The sequence below is a fragment of the Dermacentor variabilis genome, chromosome 11, assembly GCF_050947875.1.
Source record: "Dermacentor variabilis isolate Ectoservices chromosome 11, ASM5094787v1, whole genome shotgun sequence".
NCBI classification, from domain to species: Eukaryota; Metazoa; Arthropoda; class Arachnida; order Ixodida; family Ixodidae; genus Dermacentor; species Dermacentor variabilis.
Window position 1 is genome coordinate 46686141 of NC_134578.1, and position 19941 is coordinate 46706081.

Consider the following 19941-nt stretch of genomic DNA (forward strand, 5'->3'; position numbering starts at 1 on the left):
TTCTTATTCAGTAATAGAATAAATAAAGGAGTGTAGGACATATTATTTCACTGTAACTAGTCCGTATGTCCTGTTTTAATGCGAACCAAGTACAAGCGAATAATAATAGCAATTGCGAACAGAAAGATCCAAAGCAAACGTTCATTCAGTGTTCACATCCGATAGTAAAGGGTCACACAGAATTTACAGGCTAGTCATTGCACCCGGTGCACGCGAACATGTGCGCCTTCTGCACGGCCTTTAAAGCGTTTCCGAATATCTAAAAGCAAATAATTTTGCGTTTCCCTGCTGATTGCTACTGCGCATCTCACCGATACCTCGTCATTCACCTTTAGTAGTACGAGGCCTTTATTGTTGCTTTTTTTGTCTACGTATGCATCCGTGTAGGCTCAGTTCTCTTTGTGCGTGCCTCAATTTTCGGGGGACAAAATTGCTGACAGTGCTTTGGGGGAAAATTGTGAATGTTTTTCTAGGCACAGCCGGACTCAGCCTTCAGTAGAAAACTACTGTTGGTAGAAAAATTGTTTTATTATATATTCTGCGCAGCTCATATGTTTGGAAGTGTGGATAGAAAAGTAAAGAACAGTAAGAAATGACCACACATAACAGGCTCACCGCTAAGGCATACATGTATTGAAAAGCAATTGTTACGTATATCCTACATTCAAAATTACACACGCGTGACAGCCGTTAACCCTACCAGCCATGCCAGTTATTATTTGACGGCATTACATAAAACTTCTCACACAATTCATAATACAATATCAAAAGAAAATAGTTCAGCTTTCGTCGTGATGCCAGCATAGCCTTCAGGCAATTGCCATAAGTTTATGGCTAATAGTGCAAGGCGACTACTGTTCTGCGAAATAATGCAAGAAAATCAAAAGTGGCAACACGCTTCATTTAAATTCAGGAATTTGCCAGCGCCTAAAAGCGTGGGCATTTGGCTTCATAATTTTATTGCTGAATTGAAATACGATATGTTGATTTATAGGCAAGGTTATTTTCGCGACTCGTAGAACAGCCCATCATTCGGTACGACAATTAGGCGGCACCAGGCGGCAGGGATTCTAAAATTGAGATTGGGTGTAGTCAATTTGATTTCTTTCATATGTTTCGCAGCGCGTTCTCTATAAGCATATTTGGGAAATTTGATGCTTTCGGGCAAATAAGTTCGTTCGGGACTGTGATTTAGCTGAAATTGTGCCAAACCCCATGGGAGATTGAGGTGTATATAGAAAAGTGTCCATTAACGACAAAGCAGACTCATTGCACTGAAGGTGTACGTTTTTCAAAGAATACATCATACGCTGCTTCACCACCTTTAGCGCCTATGGAGTCACTTGGCACCATATCCGTAACATTGTTAACAATTCTAAGTTAAAAAAAATGCTTCTTGTACCAACCTTCTTAGGGCTCTTTCACACTGAGTGTGTCAAGCAAAAAAAAAAGAAATATCTGCCTTAACGACGGAACGCAGGGCCGAGACGGTTAACATGAATGATGAAAACGGAAAATTCTTGCATCATGCGTGCTGTAATATTGTTGTGAATTGTGACAAGAATATACCATCACTTCAATAATGTAATATGACGGGTACGGAATGGGAACACAAAAATGAAATGCGACATCTTTTATTGAGCAACATTTTCAAAAGGATAGCCAAAAGCACTTTGAATAAGTACTACATGGTAGCTCACATGTGATATCCAGAACGTTTTCATACAGGAACCTGCAATCAATAGTGAACAAGCACATTAGAGTAAGAAAATTAATGTAATTCCACTGGCACTATACAGGTTCTCATAAGGGTTTTTTGTAATCTGTTTTGTACATTTCGCAATTTCGTTCAGCTCTCGTTTCATCGAATATACTTGTTTTCGCGTTAGATATAGAATACAGTGTTAGCGGGCATGTCATGCGGGCGTCTGCAAATGTGTACAGCGTTCCTTGGCAGAACACACTAGTATTGATATCATTGTAGTGCTAGTGTCGTAATCAGCCTAGTCGTATTATGTTCACTAGAGCAGGAGGGGCTCTCCTGGGGTTTTCCAATTACCTCTCTTTAGCGCTAGCTGACACAAACTTGCGGTTGCAGATTTGCTATATTCATCATTGCGCTTAGATTTCTACCGTCAGGAGCACAGTCAGCCCACCTTCCAACTCGACTCCCTTAACTCGGCACCCATTCAGAAACTCTGATAGCCAACCTGTTATCTTGCCAACGGCGCACATAGCCTGCCGCGCTTCATTTTCTTCTTCTAATATGCAGTAGAATATCGGCTAACTCTATTTGCTTCCTGATGCACACCGCTTTCTGCTTCTTCTAGTAATGTTGCGCCTGAAATATTTAGTTCGATTGCTCCGTGCGTGGTCCTTATCTTCTCGAGCATCTTTGTTATCCTCCAAGTTCCTGCTCCATATCTTAGCACCCTAAAAATGCAACCATTATACACTTTTCGTTTCGTTGATAGTGGTAAGCATCCTCACGCGATATGGCAACACCTGCCGTATGTACTTTCATCTATTGTTATTCTACTATAAATTTTCTTCTCATGAGAAATGTCCCTGTGAGTAATTGCCTAGATAAACGTACTCCTGCACTTACCCTAGCGGCTGACTGGCGATAAAGAATTCTTGTTAAATTACTAGGATAATTTATATTTCTGTTGTCTGCAAACTATTCGTCAATCCTACACTTATTTCGGTTAAGTCACTCAATCATTTGTTGCAATTCATACCCAGAGTGGCTTAACAGGTTAAAGTTATTTGCAAACCGAATGTTCTTAGTACCACAACACTCTTAACTATGTGTAGAACAAATGTGTTTTAGCAACAAACAGTCGACATTTTTCGATGGTATCGCTATGGCGCACATAGTGGCGCTGCTATTGCACTGATGTCGCCGTATTGTGTAGCGCCTACCAGTACTTCTACATGAGCATCTCGTCGCGGATCAACAGCACACAAAAAATAAGGCAGACTAATAAAACAAACCACGCAACAGGCACTGCTATCTCTTTTTAGTCCACGTCTTTTTGTGGGATGTTTATCTCGCCTTCCGACGTGAGTTTCTTTAGTCGTGAGGTTTTCCGGACGAAATCCACTGCCTGATCGTGAGGCGCACCACAGTGTGAGGTTCTGAAAATTTCGACCACCTTGGGTTCTTTAACAGCCACCTAAATCTAAGTGCACGGGCGTTTTCGGATTTCACTCCCATCGAAATGCGGCCGTCGTGGCGGGAATCCGTCCCGCGACGTCCTGCTTTGCTGCCCAACACCAGAGGAACTCCGCAACCACGGCGGGTTTGCCATGCCATTTAAAGAAAACAAAAAAACCTAATCCGCCCCAATTTTTTGTTATTTCTTCAATAGTTGGAGCCTTCCCTCAAGGGCAGGCCGACGGAGCATCCGATAGCACCCGTTTGCCGTATCACTCCTATCGTTCGATGGGGCGGGAACAGCCCAAGCGGTAATGTCCATCTTGTCTTGGCCTTGTTGTCACGTACAAATAAAAGAGAGTTTCGCCGGCACGGCGAGGCATCGCCAACGATAACAACCATAACAACGATAACTCTAATTTGGGGCCCCTATTCTGAAATTCAGCCGCAGCTTATTGTTATGAGGTCTACCCGAATACTCTCGTGTCTTTTCTTATCTTGTGTCTCATATTGAAACGTTATTGATTCTTCCATGTTATACTGCTTATCTTTTGCTATTTACTTTAAGCTTTCAATGGCACTCATTTTATCGCAGTCCTGAAAGTTCTTTCGTGGTTATAACAAAAATTTCCACTCGTGTCGTGGCCAATGCTCCATACTGAGTTCGAGCCAAGAGGTGGGAAACAACAACGACTCCACTGATTGCCTATTTCTTGGCCAGTCTTCTTATGGCGGGGTATCATCCTCGAATGGGTTGGGTAACAACTACAACAATGATTACTAAAACGAGGTCCCAACTACACGCCGAGCTACCGACTGGCGGAACGCAGCACATAAGACAACTCGTGCTAGGTAGAACGAACAGCGCACTGGCCTGTTGGAAACGTCACTTCCATGCAGGAAAGCCTTACGGTTGTAAATTTCCCCACCGCTGAGTGAAACATCCGTCTCCTAATGGTTCAAGTATTGGGTGTAAGATTTGAACGAAAAAAAAGCGAACCGAGGGGCCGAAGTTTTATTAATCACCTGTTAAGATGTCAAAAAAAAAAGGCAAGGACGCCAAGGACAAAATAATGGGAATTACTTGTATATAGTATTGAATCAAATAAATCATAAATAATGGAAATCGATGTGGATGGTAGAACAACTATTCGCACCTGGTAGACAAGCCCACGGCTTCTTATTATGCGTGCGATACTCTTACCAATTAAGCTACAATGAACACGTCTTGCCATCCACATTCTGGGGTGTTTAGGTCATATATTTACCAATAGAATAAGGGAAAAAGAGGGGTTCGATTTTCGTTTATCGCGACCATGTAAAGTCAACAGACAAAGAAGCCAAGGAAAACGTCAGGGAAATTAGCTGGGGTTGAAATTGTGATGTAGCAACTAACAAAAAAGAGGCAAATGAAAGTTACCGAAAAGACAATTTACCGCCGTTGGGAGCTTCACCCACAACTTCCGCCCTACGCGAGGGTCATAGCAAGGGTCTTAAATCAGGCAGCCTTGATGTCATTAGGTAGCAGACGGTGGCTTTTTAGCCACATGCCTGCTGTCCTAAGCTCACGTGTTACGTGATCCGATCGGGCAAAAAACGACGTTCACGACAGCACACCACGGCTCTGAGTGGCACTGGCTAACATTCCCAGGTCTAAATCAGATTAACATAAATACCCAAGTTGGTAAACAGGTCGATAGTCGTTGTCGTAGCACAATTAGTAGTGCAGCGAAGGTGTAATGCGGAGGTTGTGCTTGCGGCCCCTACCGGCGGAAAGTTATCTTTTCGTGCACTTCCATTTGCGTTTTCTAGATTTCTATTTCAACCACGGTTAATTTCGTGGATGCTTTCTTTAACTTTATTGTCTGTTGGCTTTATAAGGTCATATATATATATATATATATATATATATATATATATATATATATATATATATATATATACATCTATATATACATATATATATATATATATATATATATATATAACCCCAAGGGTTACTTCTAGCTGATAAAGGTGAAAATCTCAGAAAGCGGCGGTTAAAACAGCGCTGCGGCAGCTCCATTGGTTAGCCCATCGCATGCGTAATGTGAAAGACGTTGGTTCGTATCCCACTTGCCGGCCACTTGTTATTTTTCGACCATTTTGATCGTCATTAATTTATTATTACGTTAAATAATAAGTACAATTTTCCCTATGCTATACTGGCTTTTCTGATATGACTGATAAAAATCGGGCCCCTGACTTTTCATTATTCTCGTTCGTACACACAGACACACACACACACACACACGCACACACACACACACATATATATATATATATATATATATATATATATATATATACATATATATATATACACATGACTTCTAGCGCAGACGTCTCATGCCGCACTATGAGTGGAGTTCGCTGGTCCGCAGCCTAGACCAGTTTTCTGACAGCACTGTCGCTGCTGATGTGCCCAGCTTTTCGATTGCCTTACAGTTTCGCGGAGGAAGCTGTCGTTTTCGTAAACTCTAGTATGGCGCAGTGACGCTCTCTGCCTTCCAGCTTGCCTCACGGCGCCAGACAGACAACAATGCTGACTTCGCCAGCCCTTGATTGCAAGTCGGGCCATATTCAGCGGCCCCAACGACACCAATGTCTGTGATGGGTTGCCATCCAAACAAGGAGAGAGCACCTACATTAAATAGGATGATGCCACGAAGGCCAGCAGCGATTTCGTTTGCTTAAAGGGTGTCGCCAATCCGTGGTTTATAAACCTATAAGCTGATCCTCGCACATGGGCTGGTTTCATGTCACGCTTAAGGAACAGTTTGGCTGACGTGCTATGCCATTTCTCGCGCAGAAAAATGCCTACGAAGTCGTTCCCAGCAAATTGGTGATACAATCACCAATTATAAAAGCATAGCAGACAGCGTGGCCCTCTATAAATGCATTAACACAACGGTAATGAAGGCGGACAAGGTATACGGACGGAGATTTCCGATGACGCATTTCGTGTGTTTCTGCCCGAGAACTAAAATAATATTCAAGTTCAGGCATGGTTATTCACATCATCGAGCTTTGCTGAACGATCGACCAGCTCCACAGGCAGCGTCTTCTCACGCAGCCCGCATATGTGTCCGACAAAGACTTCTCGAACATCGCCACCAGGGTCTTCTTTGACCCCCTGCTCCCTCAGATAAAATAGAGCATGCAGAAAATGCTTGGAAAACTTTTTCCATTGCCTCCTGCATGGCCTCCGCCTTCGTGTTTGGATTGGATCTGCACTGTCAGCATGTGATAGAGAAAAATGTTAGTGAAGTAATACGTCCTTGCCGTGAACTTTAGACAGTGCCGACCTCTCCGCACCCTCCCCCAATAACCATGGAGAGATAAATGCGCCTCCCACCTACATTGAGACAGCAACACAGCCCCCACCTCAGGCTTCTTCACCACTGTAGGCAGCTGTAACGCCAGGCCCACCACTACGCCACTATATTCGGTTGCTTTTCAATGGGAATATGTCACGATTGATACTCGGCCCACATAGAAGTCCTTGTTATTGTTGTGGCCAACAGCATCTTTGTTATATTTAGTTACATTGGCATTCATGTGACGCACTCGTGTCAGGACCAACACTTCGGCTGCCATTAACGTTAATAATGTTCACGCAATTAACGTCTAATGCAGACGAAGACAATTTTTATTTTGTTAAAGTGCCTGTTTTTTACCTAGGCCAAGGCTATGTGAAGAAAGTTGTTACTCACCTGTGCGGTTTGGTTCTTCAATCCTCATCTGAATCAGACAACCCGCAGAGGAACGCGCATTCCCTGTAAGTGTCGAAACTGTTGCAGCTGTCACTGTAACCAACGTCCTTCTCGCACTCCAATGTGTCATTGTTGAAGTAAAATATTTCTTTCCTTATAAAGCCGTGCTGAATATTTTTTGAACACTTTCTGCACACTGCAATCAGAACACCACCGAAACTCCAGGTCAGAATACCAGCGTCCAAATTCCTCTGACAATTTGTACGCCATTGTGCAGATGAAGAAACAAACTTGTAATCCAGAAGTGCACTTTTTTTTTCGCCCACTCGGAAATATAGTGCAAGAAGCACTTTAATGAGACTGAGTTACGCAGCCATTGGTAATCTTGATCACATCTAGTGATAAATGCTATTATCGCTCCACAAAATTAACGTACTTCGCTTTCTGTTTGTCTGAGTTTAGGTATTCTGTGAGACTACTGAAAATAGATCCCAGTGCAAGACATTAAACACAGGTGGCAAACCCGTATCGTAAGATTTTTCTGTCTTCAGCTACCCCAAATAAGTTTCAATTGATATATAAATACATAAGGGGTATGAATATGAATCCTTAAATTCCAGATATCATTATGGGGAACACTGTAGTGGGGAGCTCCGGAGCGCCGTTCACAACCTCGAATTCTTTAGCGCGCACCAAAGTGTCCGTCTTTAGTATACATTTAAGTACACAAGCGTTTGCATTTTGCGAGCGTCGAAATGTAGCCATGTAGCCATACATAAACGCCATAGTCAAAGCGCTATACTGTGGCGGGTAACTGCACTACCTTAAAACCATACAATAAATCACAAGGTGCGACCTATCGACGACGAGAAGGGCAACTAGAGAAACTTAAGAGAATCAACTAAATTTTTGCTTTATGAGTTTTTGCTGTATAAAGGCGTAAAGAACTACGGTCAAGTGATTTCTTCTGTTGAATCCCATGTTCTTATGAAAACAAAATACATGGGTGTGCAGAAATAGTTTCCATGAGTGTGCTAACAAGTTTGCCTATGCTTTTCCCTATTGAAGGTAAGGCTCCAGATGCTGCTATGTGGAAGGCATGTAAAAAAGCTAGAAATGCAGCTGGCACAGAAGCGTGACTATTGGGGTTATCGAGCGAAGGACAAGCATTCATTTGGGTTGTGATACCTTAAGAATTTCAGAAAAACCTGTCGTTCATGCTTTGTTTAATTCTTTGTAGCAGACCACAAAAAGGAACGATTTACTGCGGCTGGAAGACATTCGGCACCTAAACAACGTAGTTAAAATCATTTTTCACAAATGGTAACCACGTAGCGGTGTGCCTTGTAACGAAGGTATGCGATGACAATACAAAGTCCGATAATATATGTCATGAAAGATAGACAACAACTTACCCTACTTATTTCAGTGTAGGGCGTTCGGTTATCGCGAGAGTAGGCAGGTATACCAGCGCAAGGATATCACTAACGCGTTGAAAATTTCCGGTCACTGAGCCTCTTATCGTGACGTTGTCGAAATAATGGTAGTTCAATGCCTTAAGAAAAGCTCCAGAATATGACCGATAACGTAGTTGGGTGCTCCATTTTATTTTATAATTATTCCTTTTACGTGGACGCAAACCACGGTACTCAAGCACTTATGTCTTCCGCCTGAATAGAAAGACATAATTGGGAAGTCATTGCCGCAAGCCCATCTCCTTTTCTCCATTCCTTGTAACTAGCATCGAACGACGTTCGCATTTGAAGCATTTACTTTGTTGCATTTCGGATAGATGTGTGTTGTACTGAGAAATATCGCCAATTATAAGGCCGCTGGACAAAAAAGTAGAATCACAAATTGGCACTCTGACCACGCACACGCCCCACAGCTTTACGATATGCCCGCCATCAGTAAACATTTGCTTCCCAGACTAAGGCAGGATAACTCTTCTAAGTTCCGTCGCTAGTTTTGCGTTTTCCCGCAAGGTTTCTTCCACCCCACTCCTTCATCACTTTTGTGACTAAATTGCACTTGAAGATGTGCACAGCGTCGGCAACAGAGAAAGTTGGACGAGATGCCGCAGATTGTCTAAAGCCTGCGTCTCCACTTCATCTTCACTAAGTCTCCACTTTATCTTCCTGAGCACCCGCATCTTGCAGAGTGGACGTCCCAGTCCTGACTATTTTCTCTATTTCGTGACACCTAGTGGCAATAACTACTCGACGGGGGGCGAGTTTTGCTGCCTTTGCGACATCGCGTTGCACACAGGCAAATTTGGCGCAGCCTGAAAGTTTTTTTTGCGTATAGCAATGTGGTATTTGTAAAAACACCTAGAAATTAAACTTAATTTCTTTTAATGTTCAGCCTAGAATATCCTAATTATTGTCTACACATATGTCATCAAGTTGTGACAGTGAATAAAAAAAGGTGAAATAGCAGTGGCCACAAAATGCTTCATCATTTCGGAAGGCAGAAGGCTAATGGCAGAAATGTAATAGAGATAATAGACAATTAACTAGATACTGAGACACGTGTTTAATGGTTGGTGCTCATTTGAGGCTATGGCAATGGGAAACCAGGGACGACAGACTCTTTGAAGAAGATTGATCAGCACTGGCTGATGCCACAAAGGAAGTGAAAAAATTCAGTGGGGCACAAATGTGCCCCAGCATATTTCAGGCACATGTGGGCGCGGCGCTCCACAACGCCATATTGAAGTAGATGAATCAGCATTAAAATAGTTTCTTGTCTTCGTAAGTTACGTTTTTCTGCATTGTAAGAGCTGTAACTCATGTTTCTTTCTCTCCGCAAGTAGAACACCGTGATTGTGCTAGATGATATCTTTTCAGATTACGCAATGTGGCGGGAATCCTTAACTGTGCTTACTGCGCAGGGCCTCACATGGACGAAAGAAAAGACTAGGACAGATACAACTCAATTACACCTGTCCGGCAGGCGATCATTGGCCCTGCTCTTTGCGCAAGTTGCTTCATCCTTTTGTAATAGTAATGAGTGCCCAAATCTATGATATTTCAAACATTGTCTCGAGCTCATTATTAGTGGAGTGAGAATTACTTTCAAATATCGTAGGCATGACGTGAGCTGGGCAGTAGGCTATTTGCAAACGTAAGTATGACGTTTTAGGGGGGCTTGCTCTATTTAGTGCAACAAATATTTTGTACTTTGGCGATATACTGCTTCTCGAACACAGTAATTAGTTCATCCGTTACGCTTAGGAAATGTTGAAAAATATGAAATGTTGGAAATGCCTAGGAAATGTTGACAAACATGCAGCATTCTATTATGACAAGCCCGTAGTGAATATTTTATTGGAGATATTCGACTTTATTCCAATATGATGCCTTAATAATTTTATTTGCACCAACCCTTAATAAAAATGGACAAACTCCCAGTATTTTTCTTCACTTTCGTAAACCGTTTGATACGGTCGCGCATGATAAACAAATATTTAGGTTTAGAAATTAAGGAATCGCAGAATTTTTTTCTCTGGCTCCCCAAAGAGTTTGTTAAAATAGGAGGAAAAAATAGCGATGCCTTCCAGTCACATCGGGTGTTCCGCGGGGGTGTTTTCTCACCTTTCTTTTTCATAATTTATATAATAACGAAGGTGTTAACACTTCTGAATTTGGTTTATAGGTCCGCTTATTTCTCGATGATTGTTTGCTTTTAGGAATACGACTTCTATGGATGGTAAAACTAGTTTCTGTTGAAGCTTGAATAGTATTTTTGTATAATGCAGGTGCTGGGCAATGCTACCAAAGCCAGATAAACGCGTATTGCTTCAAATTACACGCAGATAATCCCCTCTACTTATACGTATAATGTGAATTGTTCACCTCTTCATGAAGTAAGTAGGTACTAATATTTAGGAACCACCCCAAACAACACTCCTTCCGGCAACATTTACCACTGTAACTTTTCTTCTTCATAATAAAACAGGTACAGCGCAACATGAAAAGTTAGAAGCAAGCTGAGCCGGTCAGAAGAAGGAGCTGGTCCTTCTTCTAGCCGTCTCGCCCAATTCTCAACCCTAGTGAATTTTTTTCTTCAGCCTTCCGAAATATACGTCTTCTGAGGTACAAGCTTAAGAAAGCCCCAGCAAAATAAAAAAAAAGGCTTCGTTACTTGTTACTTATTGTACCTAGACTGGAAAATGCATGCGTTAACATCATACTCTGCGCGAACAAGCACATACAGGAACTCCTTTTTCTCCAGTATTACATCAGCACAAAATTGTCTAATTTAATCCAGACCCTGATTTTAAAACAATATTTTTCGGGATTTCAATACTGCGTTATCCTTTATTGTATCGCTCATTACCTTTGTACGTACCATTTGTGGCCCTTCCAGCTTGGCCCACGTGTTTGAAGTATTCAATGAAAAACTTGAGTAAATGGATAAAAATGCAGCACGAACTATGCACCGCTAGGAACTCATTTTATTGGCTGACCTAGCGGAAGTGGAAGTATGCGAACTGTGCTTTGGGTAATTATTTTATGCGAGGCCATTTTCTTATAGGCCCCCAAAAGATATTTAGAGATGTTCATCAGCAGCACCGATAATCAACCATGAAGCTGTACATGAAGACACAGGAAAGTTTTTGTGCAACGAGTACAGCCGACGTCAGTTGCAAGCTACCGCTATAACCAAATATGGTTTACCAAGATTGCCCATCCAAGAGGTAGATAAAGAAACGCGACTACCCATTTTCCCTGGCGCGGGTCATTGAGACTACTGCTATGCTCATATTTTGTGTTAAAACCTAGTGCTTAACAAGAGACATGAGGAAGGTGGCTCGATGGCTTCACGAAACAGAAAGGAATGCAAATTATTGCGTGAGAATTATGTTTCTACCTGTAGACCTTGACAAAAATTATTCTCGCACAACAGCAACAACACACAGCTGAAACGCTGGCCCATTCCCTTCATGAGTAAGTGCAAAATTCATTCAACAAGTGGAATAACAATTACGAGAAAATGACAAAATTCATGGTACTCAGCTTCTCTTTTGTACAGTGAACAGTATCCTAGGACACAGTGAAAGGTCATAACCTGCTCCTAGGCTGCTTCATTGTGAGATGTAGGTACAAGTTGTCCATCTGGTCCCGTTTCTAAATTCAGACTTTGTCCAACAGAATCGTTAACCTTTGTAATAATGTGGCAGTAATTAAAGAGGCACTCGAATCACAGTAGGCTAGCCACCATGTTCCTCCATGTGGGACGGCGCATGCGCAGCGTTCGCTCTGGGTGTTTTAGGCGGAACGTTCTATTGCGTGTTCGATGTAGAGTTTATGATGGAATGTGTAAGCGCGACTGAAAAAGGGTGTAAAAAAGCAGACACAGAGAAACACACTTTTTACGTCCTCGTTCATGCTTACACACCCGACCTTGAATTCTAACCAACTGGCCCGCCAATGTGTTTTGGTAGAGGGAGAGGAGGTGAGCGCGTCAGCAAAGGCGAGCAGGTAGGCAGGAAACTCCAGGCTTTGTTGCCTGCTCCCTTCTCGAGCTCTCACTGTTGAAGATCGTGTGGTTCGCTCACTGTCGGAGTGAGTAGCGGCACACAACTCTCCTTTTGGCAAATGCCCACGCGCTTCCTGCTGCCGCCATCCCTCATCACGAGCGCATTCTTACCAAAAGTGCTCCCATTATCTACAGAAGAGCGTTCACGCATCTTTCGAATCGTGACACGAGGAGTATTCAATTCGTTAAATGTGTATTTGTTGAGATGATTAAGTTTGCCACTAACTGGAAGTCTACCTTTGTGTTGTACTTAATTATGTTGCTGTCATTGCCAACGATTTGCATTTCGGTACAACAACCTGCGGCATTATTTGGGTGTGTTCTTATTTTCAACGGTACGGTGTGCGATGGAATCTTCGGATGGGCACTTCTCATCAGCATTAAAAACTGAATATATATACGATTTAAGTAGTTAAAATAAAGGCCTTAGTTTATATATGCATTATTAGTTCACAAAAATTATAAGAAATTAAAGCTTCTGGACGAGGAAAAACATTAGATATGTTTGTTCATGTATGATTGTTTGAGTGAAAGCAGTTTAGAACCGATATCAGATATTAATAAGTAACTGAGTGCCTCCTGTTACCGCGGAAACTGTGCGCCGGTAATATATAGTATTCATTAAACCAAAGTCAAAATTTAGGCGTACATTGCTATCTCTCGCACCTTCTGATTGCTGTAGTGGCGTTCCACAAGGTAGCATATTAGCCTTTGTCATCTGTGTATGTATGTTTAAATTACTCTAGTAACGTGCGTTCCTCTACAAAATTTTAGGGCATGTTGAAAAAAAAAACATTCTATTTACTGAGAAAAATATTGAAGCCATTAAAAATGCGGTACTTTATCACACTATTGCGACAGGAAAGGGCGAATACAATTAGTCCAAATTACTTTAAAGGAAAGAAAATTGTTGCTGCTTGTATTATTATCCCAGTCATAAATATAGATCGCTTGCACATGACGTCAAAGGCCCAGCTTTTCGTTGTGCTGGGTCAAACACATGGTGTCTATGATGACGTCACTGCAAGCTTTCTATACTATAAACAACTTTACATGCCTGCATTGAGAAATCTTGTTAATTTTAAAGCCAAAATGCAACTCAAAAAAACTTTATCAAGCCATATTCATCTGGAAGCGTAATTCGTAATGTTATCCCAAGTCCTGAGGCTTACATTCTGGAACCGCACAGTTCTACTGGCACATATGCGGTTATTGCGATGTGATACTTTCCTGAAAATTTCACTAGGGTTTTCATGTTTGAGGGTTCCCCAAAAAAGCAACCCTAGATGTACTGTACTGCAAAAGCACATTTTTCAGTGCCTAGAGAGACTTATAAGCTAATTTGTTCCTTAAGTCAACACTATTGCAAAAGATTATTGCTCTTCGGGTAGTGGATATCTCAGTACTGAAGCTTTATTATTGAAATAGGACCTAAAAATAAATGAGAATTTCCGCGTTATTTAGCAGGTCCGTAATAAACATAATGTTCTTCCTAATAGATGTTGAATCACGCAATTTGCCCAAGTTTAATGCTACGGCTACTTAAAGTCACTACAAGTTAGGATTTTAATCTTTCTAAAGGGTGATCACATAGATCTAGACCCAAAACCTTCAAGTAAAAACAACATTATTTTATAAAATACTACAACATTTCTTTCACTTTTAGCATTGGTCTGGCCGTACGACGTCAAATTTATGTTCCCTTATTTTTATGCTGAGCATTTTGAGGTTGAAAATGTGCAGAGTATGGTTGTTTATATTCAACAGCTCATAAAGCAGTCATTGCAGCGGGCATGCGGTGAACCAATCTCAAAATAATAACCGCTTTATGTGCTTTTCTCTTACATACTGAGATACACATGATGATAGGAATGAACTAACTAAAGTTATTATTAATATTAGTATTTTTACTGTTGTTGTTTACAAAAGGTCAAAAAGCCATAAACGCAGCCTTGAATTTGGGCATTTCCATTGGACTTATCATTTTTCACAAATAAGGCAAAGTGGCATTAGAAAAGCCGGTATGTCCTGAGCATGAATCAAAAAGCCAGAGGTTCTGCGTTTGTACAAAAAGTCTGAAGAGTTTCACTGGTATATGGCAGGCTCTCGAAATTGATAACTTAAAAGCAATGGACAGCGCCTGAGACCCAGATCAGAGTGAATGCAGAGATGTGCTTGGGATTCATTCGGCTGTATGACCATATTTTTATAGCCACCAATAGTAAATATAATTATAACTTACTCTCTGGGTACCAACATGTATGGTTCCTCCTGTCACACGCTGAAATGAAACAAATAATTAGGAAATTACAAGTATATTGTGCTGCCATTCCGACTACATTTTTCTTTCCTTTTAATAGATGAAAGACGTAACTTATGATTTTTTTTCTCTTGCACTTCCATATAATGGTGACACTCATGTATATTTCCATGCAAATGCATTATATTGCTTGATGAGCAACTGAAAGAATTGATTAACGCTTTTGTCCACATTACTTTCAAATATACTTTTCTTCAATATAACCGTTTCCTTGAATGTCTATCTCAGTTCTTATAGACAGCGTTCTTTCTGATTAACTATTGCTTTCAAGAATGTTTTTCTTTAATATAACTTTGCGTTCGCTTGAATGTCATGTTTAGGTAGCATTCTTTCTACGAGGTTTATATTCCCGATCTGTACCAAGCGAACTAAAATCTATCAGTTGAAACACTTTCCCGTAACCAGATGCATAGCTTTAGTATCACACTTTTCTTCACTTTACATCTGGTGAATAAAGCTATTTGATTAATGATACGGAGCGACATCCAAAAAAAGGCTTTTTAGTATAATGTTTACATGACATATTCCGATGGCAGTGGTTCCTTCAAGAAACCTGAAATGTGACTCCTGAAGGTCTCCTAATAAAGAGCATGTGCATGTAGCTTCGCATAACATAATATAATGTCGTAACGACTTTCTGCTCTAACTCAAAGTGTAATTTAAATATTGAAATTTAAAGAAGGGCAGACGATATGGGGGCTTTTTCACCGTTGCTTACCTGGCGAAGTGATGTGTAGGATAAGGTTAAAATCACCTGCTTCAAGAAAACAGTGCTATTGTATCATGTTACTACACTATCTGAAAGCATTCTGAGACGTTTGTGGACAATGTTTGCGCCACTTGTCCAGAGTTTTACACTCGCAGAAGCGAGCACAAGATGAACCGAGTTAAATGAGTTGGCAGACAAGATATGGGCTTCATGTAATGCTCAGTCATTTTTATTTGCTGCATTAACTATAGCATGTTGTTGCCAGCATAGTGGAAACACGTGTTTCGCCAATTCGAAAACAATATTCCTACATATACTTTTTACCTGTGCGCAAAAATCTGCAAATATATGAAGCATATCCGTAGATTTGTGATTGTGCTGTCTATATACTTCCACGTCTTTGTCGCTTTTGGTTAGCTTTACATTATTATAGTACATAACAGTGTCTGTACGCACAAAGGCGCGTATTAGTAACGACATCCAACGACATTATAAGACTACTTTAACTATAGCTGAACAAAGACTCTCCTGCAGATGTCGACTTGTGCCATATGTCGGATTATTTTGGTTCTACACCTTTAATTTTTTTAAAACACTACGCCTCCTCATTCTAAACCGTTCTCAATCTGGTTTCCTCCATTTAGCAAACATTATGTACATCTGGGAGACCACGGGTTACCTTCCGTACATATTCCATATGCTAAGCAGTTAGTTTTCTAGTCTTATTCTTAGCGGTATAATAATCTTTTCGTACAGGGGGTCCAAGTTGCTTACGAAAAGCCGGCATCGTACAAGGGAAAAGACAAGGGGGTTGTAGCATCTCCTGGAGATACAGAGGTGCTCCTACAATTAGTGTATCCTCAATTGGGTACCCGCATCTATTCCAGAATGTTTTTTTCTTCAAAGTGATTTCTGATACTGGGCGCCATGGCGCATGTTACCTAGCGATTAGGATGGTCGAAGGGCTATCCTAAGTTCATTGCACACGAGCATCAATAAATGAATAACTCTTTTCACTCAAAGCAAGCTTTTTATACAAAGGTACAAACAGCGACAATGCGTTTAGAAAACACCTACAAACACATGTCAACATAGTATGGAAGAAAAATACCCCCTCTTTTGCCGTAGTTCAGTCACCGGAGTAGAGGCGATCTACCGTAAAACAAGCCGCATAAACCACAAAAGATGCCTTGTTAGCCTAAGAGGTCAACAAAGAAGGACACCGAGGACAACACAGGGGAAATTACTTGTACTTACTTAGTGAATTAAAGAAATGATGAATTAGTGGAAATGAAAGCGGATTAAAAATCAACTTGCCGCAGGTGAGGAACGATCCCACGTCTTCGCATTACACGTGCGATGCTCTACCAATTGAGCAAGCGCGGCGCTGTTCCACCAACCATTTTTGGATTATTTATGTGTTACCACTAGAACTAAACCTGGGAGCGTTAGCCAGCGCCACCACTCACAAATCTTTGCGGCGGATGCGAAGCATCCTTTTTGCCGCAGGTGTTATGAGTACAGTGGTGAGCAGCCTTGTCCAGAGCTCGGCGGCGGTGCTCGGCGGAGCAAGTCAGCGCCACCTAACGTTACGCTCTGGGTTTGAGCTATGCGTCTCGTGCACATGCGCGGCCAAAATAAAGCGGTGCCTGCTCGTGGGTTGTCGGCCACAGTGCTTGCGCTTCAGTCCGCCAGGGCCGCGCTGAATGATATGTAGCAACGGCCGGAAAACAAACGCGTTTCGCGCGAATCACGGGGCGGCTAGGCAAGCAAGTGCAAGTGATATCGGGTGATCGCGCGTTTCAGGCGCAGACCAGGCTAACAGTGCGAGAATTGGGCCTATATGGCTGTTTGGTGTCTATTCTCGTCTTGTCGGTATGCAGTATGTACTCCGCTACACTTGCAGCGGCATAAAAATCCCCAGAGGCAGCCAAGTTGACCGCGGTCTGAAAAGACGCGAAATGCGCTGTCGCCCTTAGCTAAATACGCAGTGCAGATACACGCCGAAAGACATTAAGGCCGCGGCGAGTGGTGCTTGTGCAGAAATGCGCGGTGATCTGCTATCACTCGCGCTTGCTTGCCTGGCCGTCTCTTTACACTCGTGAAACACGGCGGCATGGCGACGCCCTCGCTGCCGTCACAGCGTCACAATTGCAGGCAGCGCGTCCCTGGCGGCACGAAACGAACTCGCAAGGGGTGGCTGGATAAGGAAGCGATGAGCAGGCATGCCTCCGTTTCTGCCGCGCATGCGTGCGGGACGCATAACTCAAACCCAGAGCGCAACGTTAGGTAACGCTGACTTGCTCCGCAGAGCACCGTCGGCGCGTTCTAGACAAGGCTGCTCGCCACTGTACGTGATCTTTTTTTTCTTGGGTGAAGGCAACTAGTCGATAAACCCACACGTGCTACCTGAAGGCATCAATGTTGCTGGATTAGAGACCCTCGTTATGTAATGAACGAGAAGAAACGGGGTTAACCAAGCGACCTGATATTTAGTAATCATAACATAAGACGGACACCAAATAAGGACACCGACGACAACTCAGGGGAAATTACTTGCACTTACTAATTGAAAACGGAAATGATAAATTACTGTAAGTGAAAGGGGACGAAAAAATAACTTGCCTTAGGGGGAGAACGATCCCCACCCTTACGCAAGCATCCATGCGTAATGTGAAGACGTGCGATCGTTCCTCACCTGCGGCAAGTTGTTTTTCGTCCACTTTTATTTCCGCTAATTTAACATTTTTAATAGGTGTGGGCTACCAGCTATGCACCGCGTACACTGTTCAGTTAAATGACCTTGTGCTCTCTCTGTTTTATAGGGTGAATACACTCGAGGGCAACAGCGGCACGGAGCTGTACAAGGAAATACACAGTATGTAGTAAAACTTTGGGTAGGTTAAGCAGATCTACTGAAGTAACCTCTGTCGCCAAAATACTTTCATGAAATGAAGAGCCCATATAAAGTTCCACACAACAAAATGAAACTGAATTAGGAAGAAACAGCGCCAACTAAGACGATCACCAGAGGGAGAACGACACGGAATGGCGCTTGTCCTGCGTTGTTCTCCCTCTCGTGATCATCTTAGCTGGCGCTGTTCCCTCCTAAGTCAAGTATGCGCCATCTAGCCCAAATGAATGTTGTCCTGAACGAAAAGGAATATTTTCGTTACCTATCGTATGCGTTTTTTAGAAAGTGTACACAAGATATATATGGTAGTCTGATTCACACGAAGGTCCGCAAACGTTAATTGGGGCGTGCGGCTTAACAGCTATTACAATTTATTAGCTTTGTTCTCTCAAGGAATAGAATAAAAGACCATGACAGCTTCTATTAGCCCTCTGTACTTATACCATAAACAATAGTACGCAAATAAAAAAGAGACTTACGATCATCTCCTGTCTTATTTGTCCACGTAGCGCCAATCACGACTGGCAGTACGGTGAGCGTGAAACTCATAACTGCTAAGAGCTTTGATTTGTGCATGTTTGTGCAGCATCAAACCTGACGGGTAATCAAGACTGAGATGCGGGGGTGGCCTTATATATAATCGAGCAGTGAGTGATACCAAAAACAATTTTTTTTACCTTTGACTCCCAGTAAGCATACTGAAAGGAATGGCACGAAAAAAAAGAAAGGTCTTGACATCGATATTGGTGAAATTTACTACGCCTGTTATATTTTCATTAATTATACTACACTCTTCAGCTAATCTGTCGAAGTAATAATACTGACTTTCTAAAAAGAGTTCTCAACATTATCAATTACATTATCTAGCCAAACATTCGAAGGGCACTATTTGACCGTTTGCGTGCCCGTTTTCTTAACAGTGCGTCTGACGTACGAGCGAACATTTAGTAAAGGCACATCCGACGGATTCATTTATACCTTTTTCCTGGTGCTTCCTACACTTCCTGTTGATATTTTAAATCACACAGCAGAGCACCAATGTAAGACTTCTTCCGCAAGGCTGCATACCGTGAAACTTCGCATTACCTTCAGGATGGTCAGAATACTTGCAGAACTGTCCATTACCGAAGGATATCTTGCCGTCATTGTTGGTCCTAGATCGTATGCTGCAAAACACGAGGCACAATACTAATGTCATAGCTAATCTGTATACAGCTCAGGGCTAAAACAGATGAAGGCTAGTTTTCCTAACGAAAGAAAGTGACTATATGAGATAAATAAGTGATCGAAGAGTTGTTAGAGCGGAATGTGCGTAAATAGGTTCCCTTGGTAAACGCCGAAATCACCAAGCGTTCCTTGGCGTTGAAACATCTTTAGTGATCGTTGCTGGTTCGCCACTGTACATACGGGCAGGGCAACGTGGGCATTGCCCTACAATCTCCGGTGCAGTTCATGGCTTCAAACCGACGTCGCAGCTTTTTCTTTTTTCTTCATTATTTCGCTCTGCGCGTTTCTTTGCTCCTTACATCTGCCAATGTG

General features: G+C 42.1%; 1 protein-coding gene across 1 annotated transcript; it reads right to left on the bottom strand.

The window, feature by feature from the left end:
* Window positions 1–1604: 1604 nt before the first annotated feature.
* On the bottom strand, window positions 1605–18999 carry LOC142564197 (uncharacterized). The gene is made up of 4 exons (XM_075675101.1): window positions 18882–18999; window positions 14702–14740; window positions 6916–7111; window positions 1605–1732 (listed from the first exon to the last, which is right to left on the bottom strand). The coding sequence occupies exons 1-3, from the start codon at window positions 18976–18978 to the stop codon at window positions 6933–6935; spliced, it is 315 nt and encodes a 104-aa protein (XP_075531216.1). The 5' UTR covers window positions 18979–18999; the 3' UTR covers window positions 1605–1732; window positions 6916–6932.
* Between the last annotated feature and the right edge of the window lie 942 nt (window positions 19000–19941).

Coding starts and splice junctions, on each gene's coding strand:
- LOC142564197 (XM_075675101.1), bottom strand. CDS start 18,978: ATGCACAAATCAAAGCTCTTAGCAGTTATGAGTTTCACGCTCACCGTA. Junction 14,741..18,881: donor AAATAAGACAGGAGATGATC/GTAAGTCTCTTT, acceptor GTTTCATTTCAG/CGTGTGACAGGAGGAACCAT. Junction 7,112..14,701: donor TACATGTTGGTACCCAGAGA/GTAAGTTATAAT, acceptor TTCTGATTGCAG/TGTGCAGAAAGTGTTCAAAA.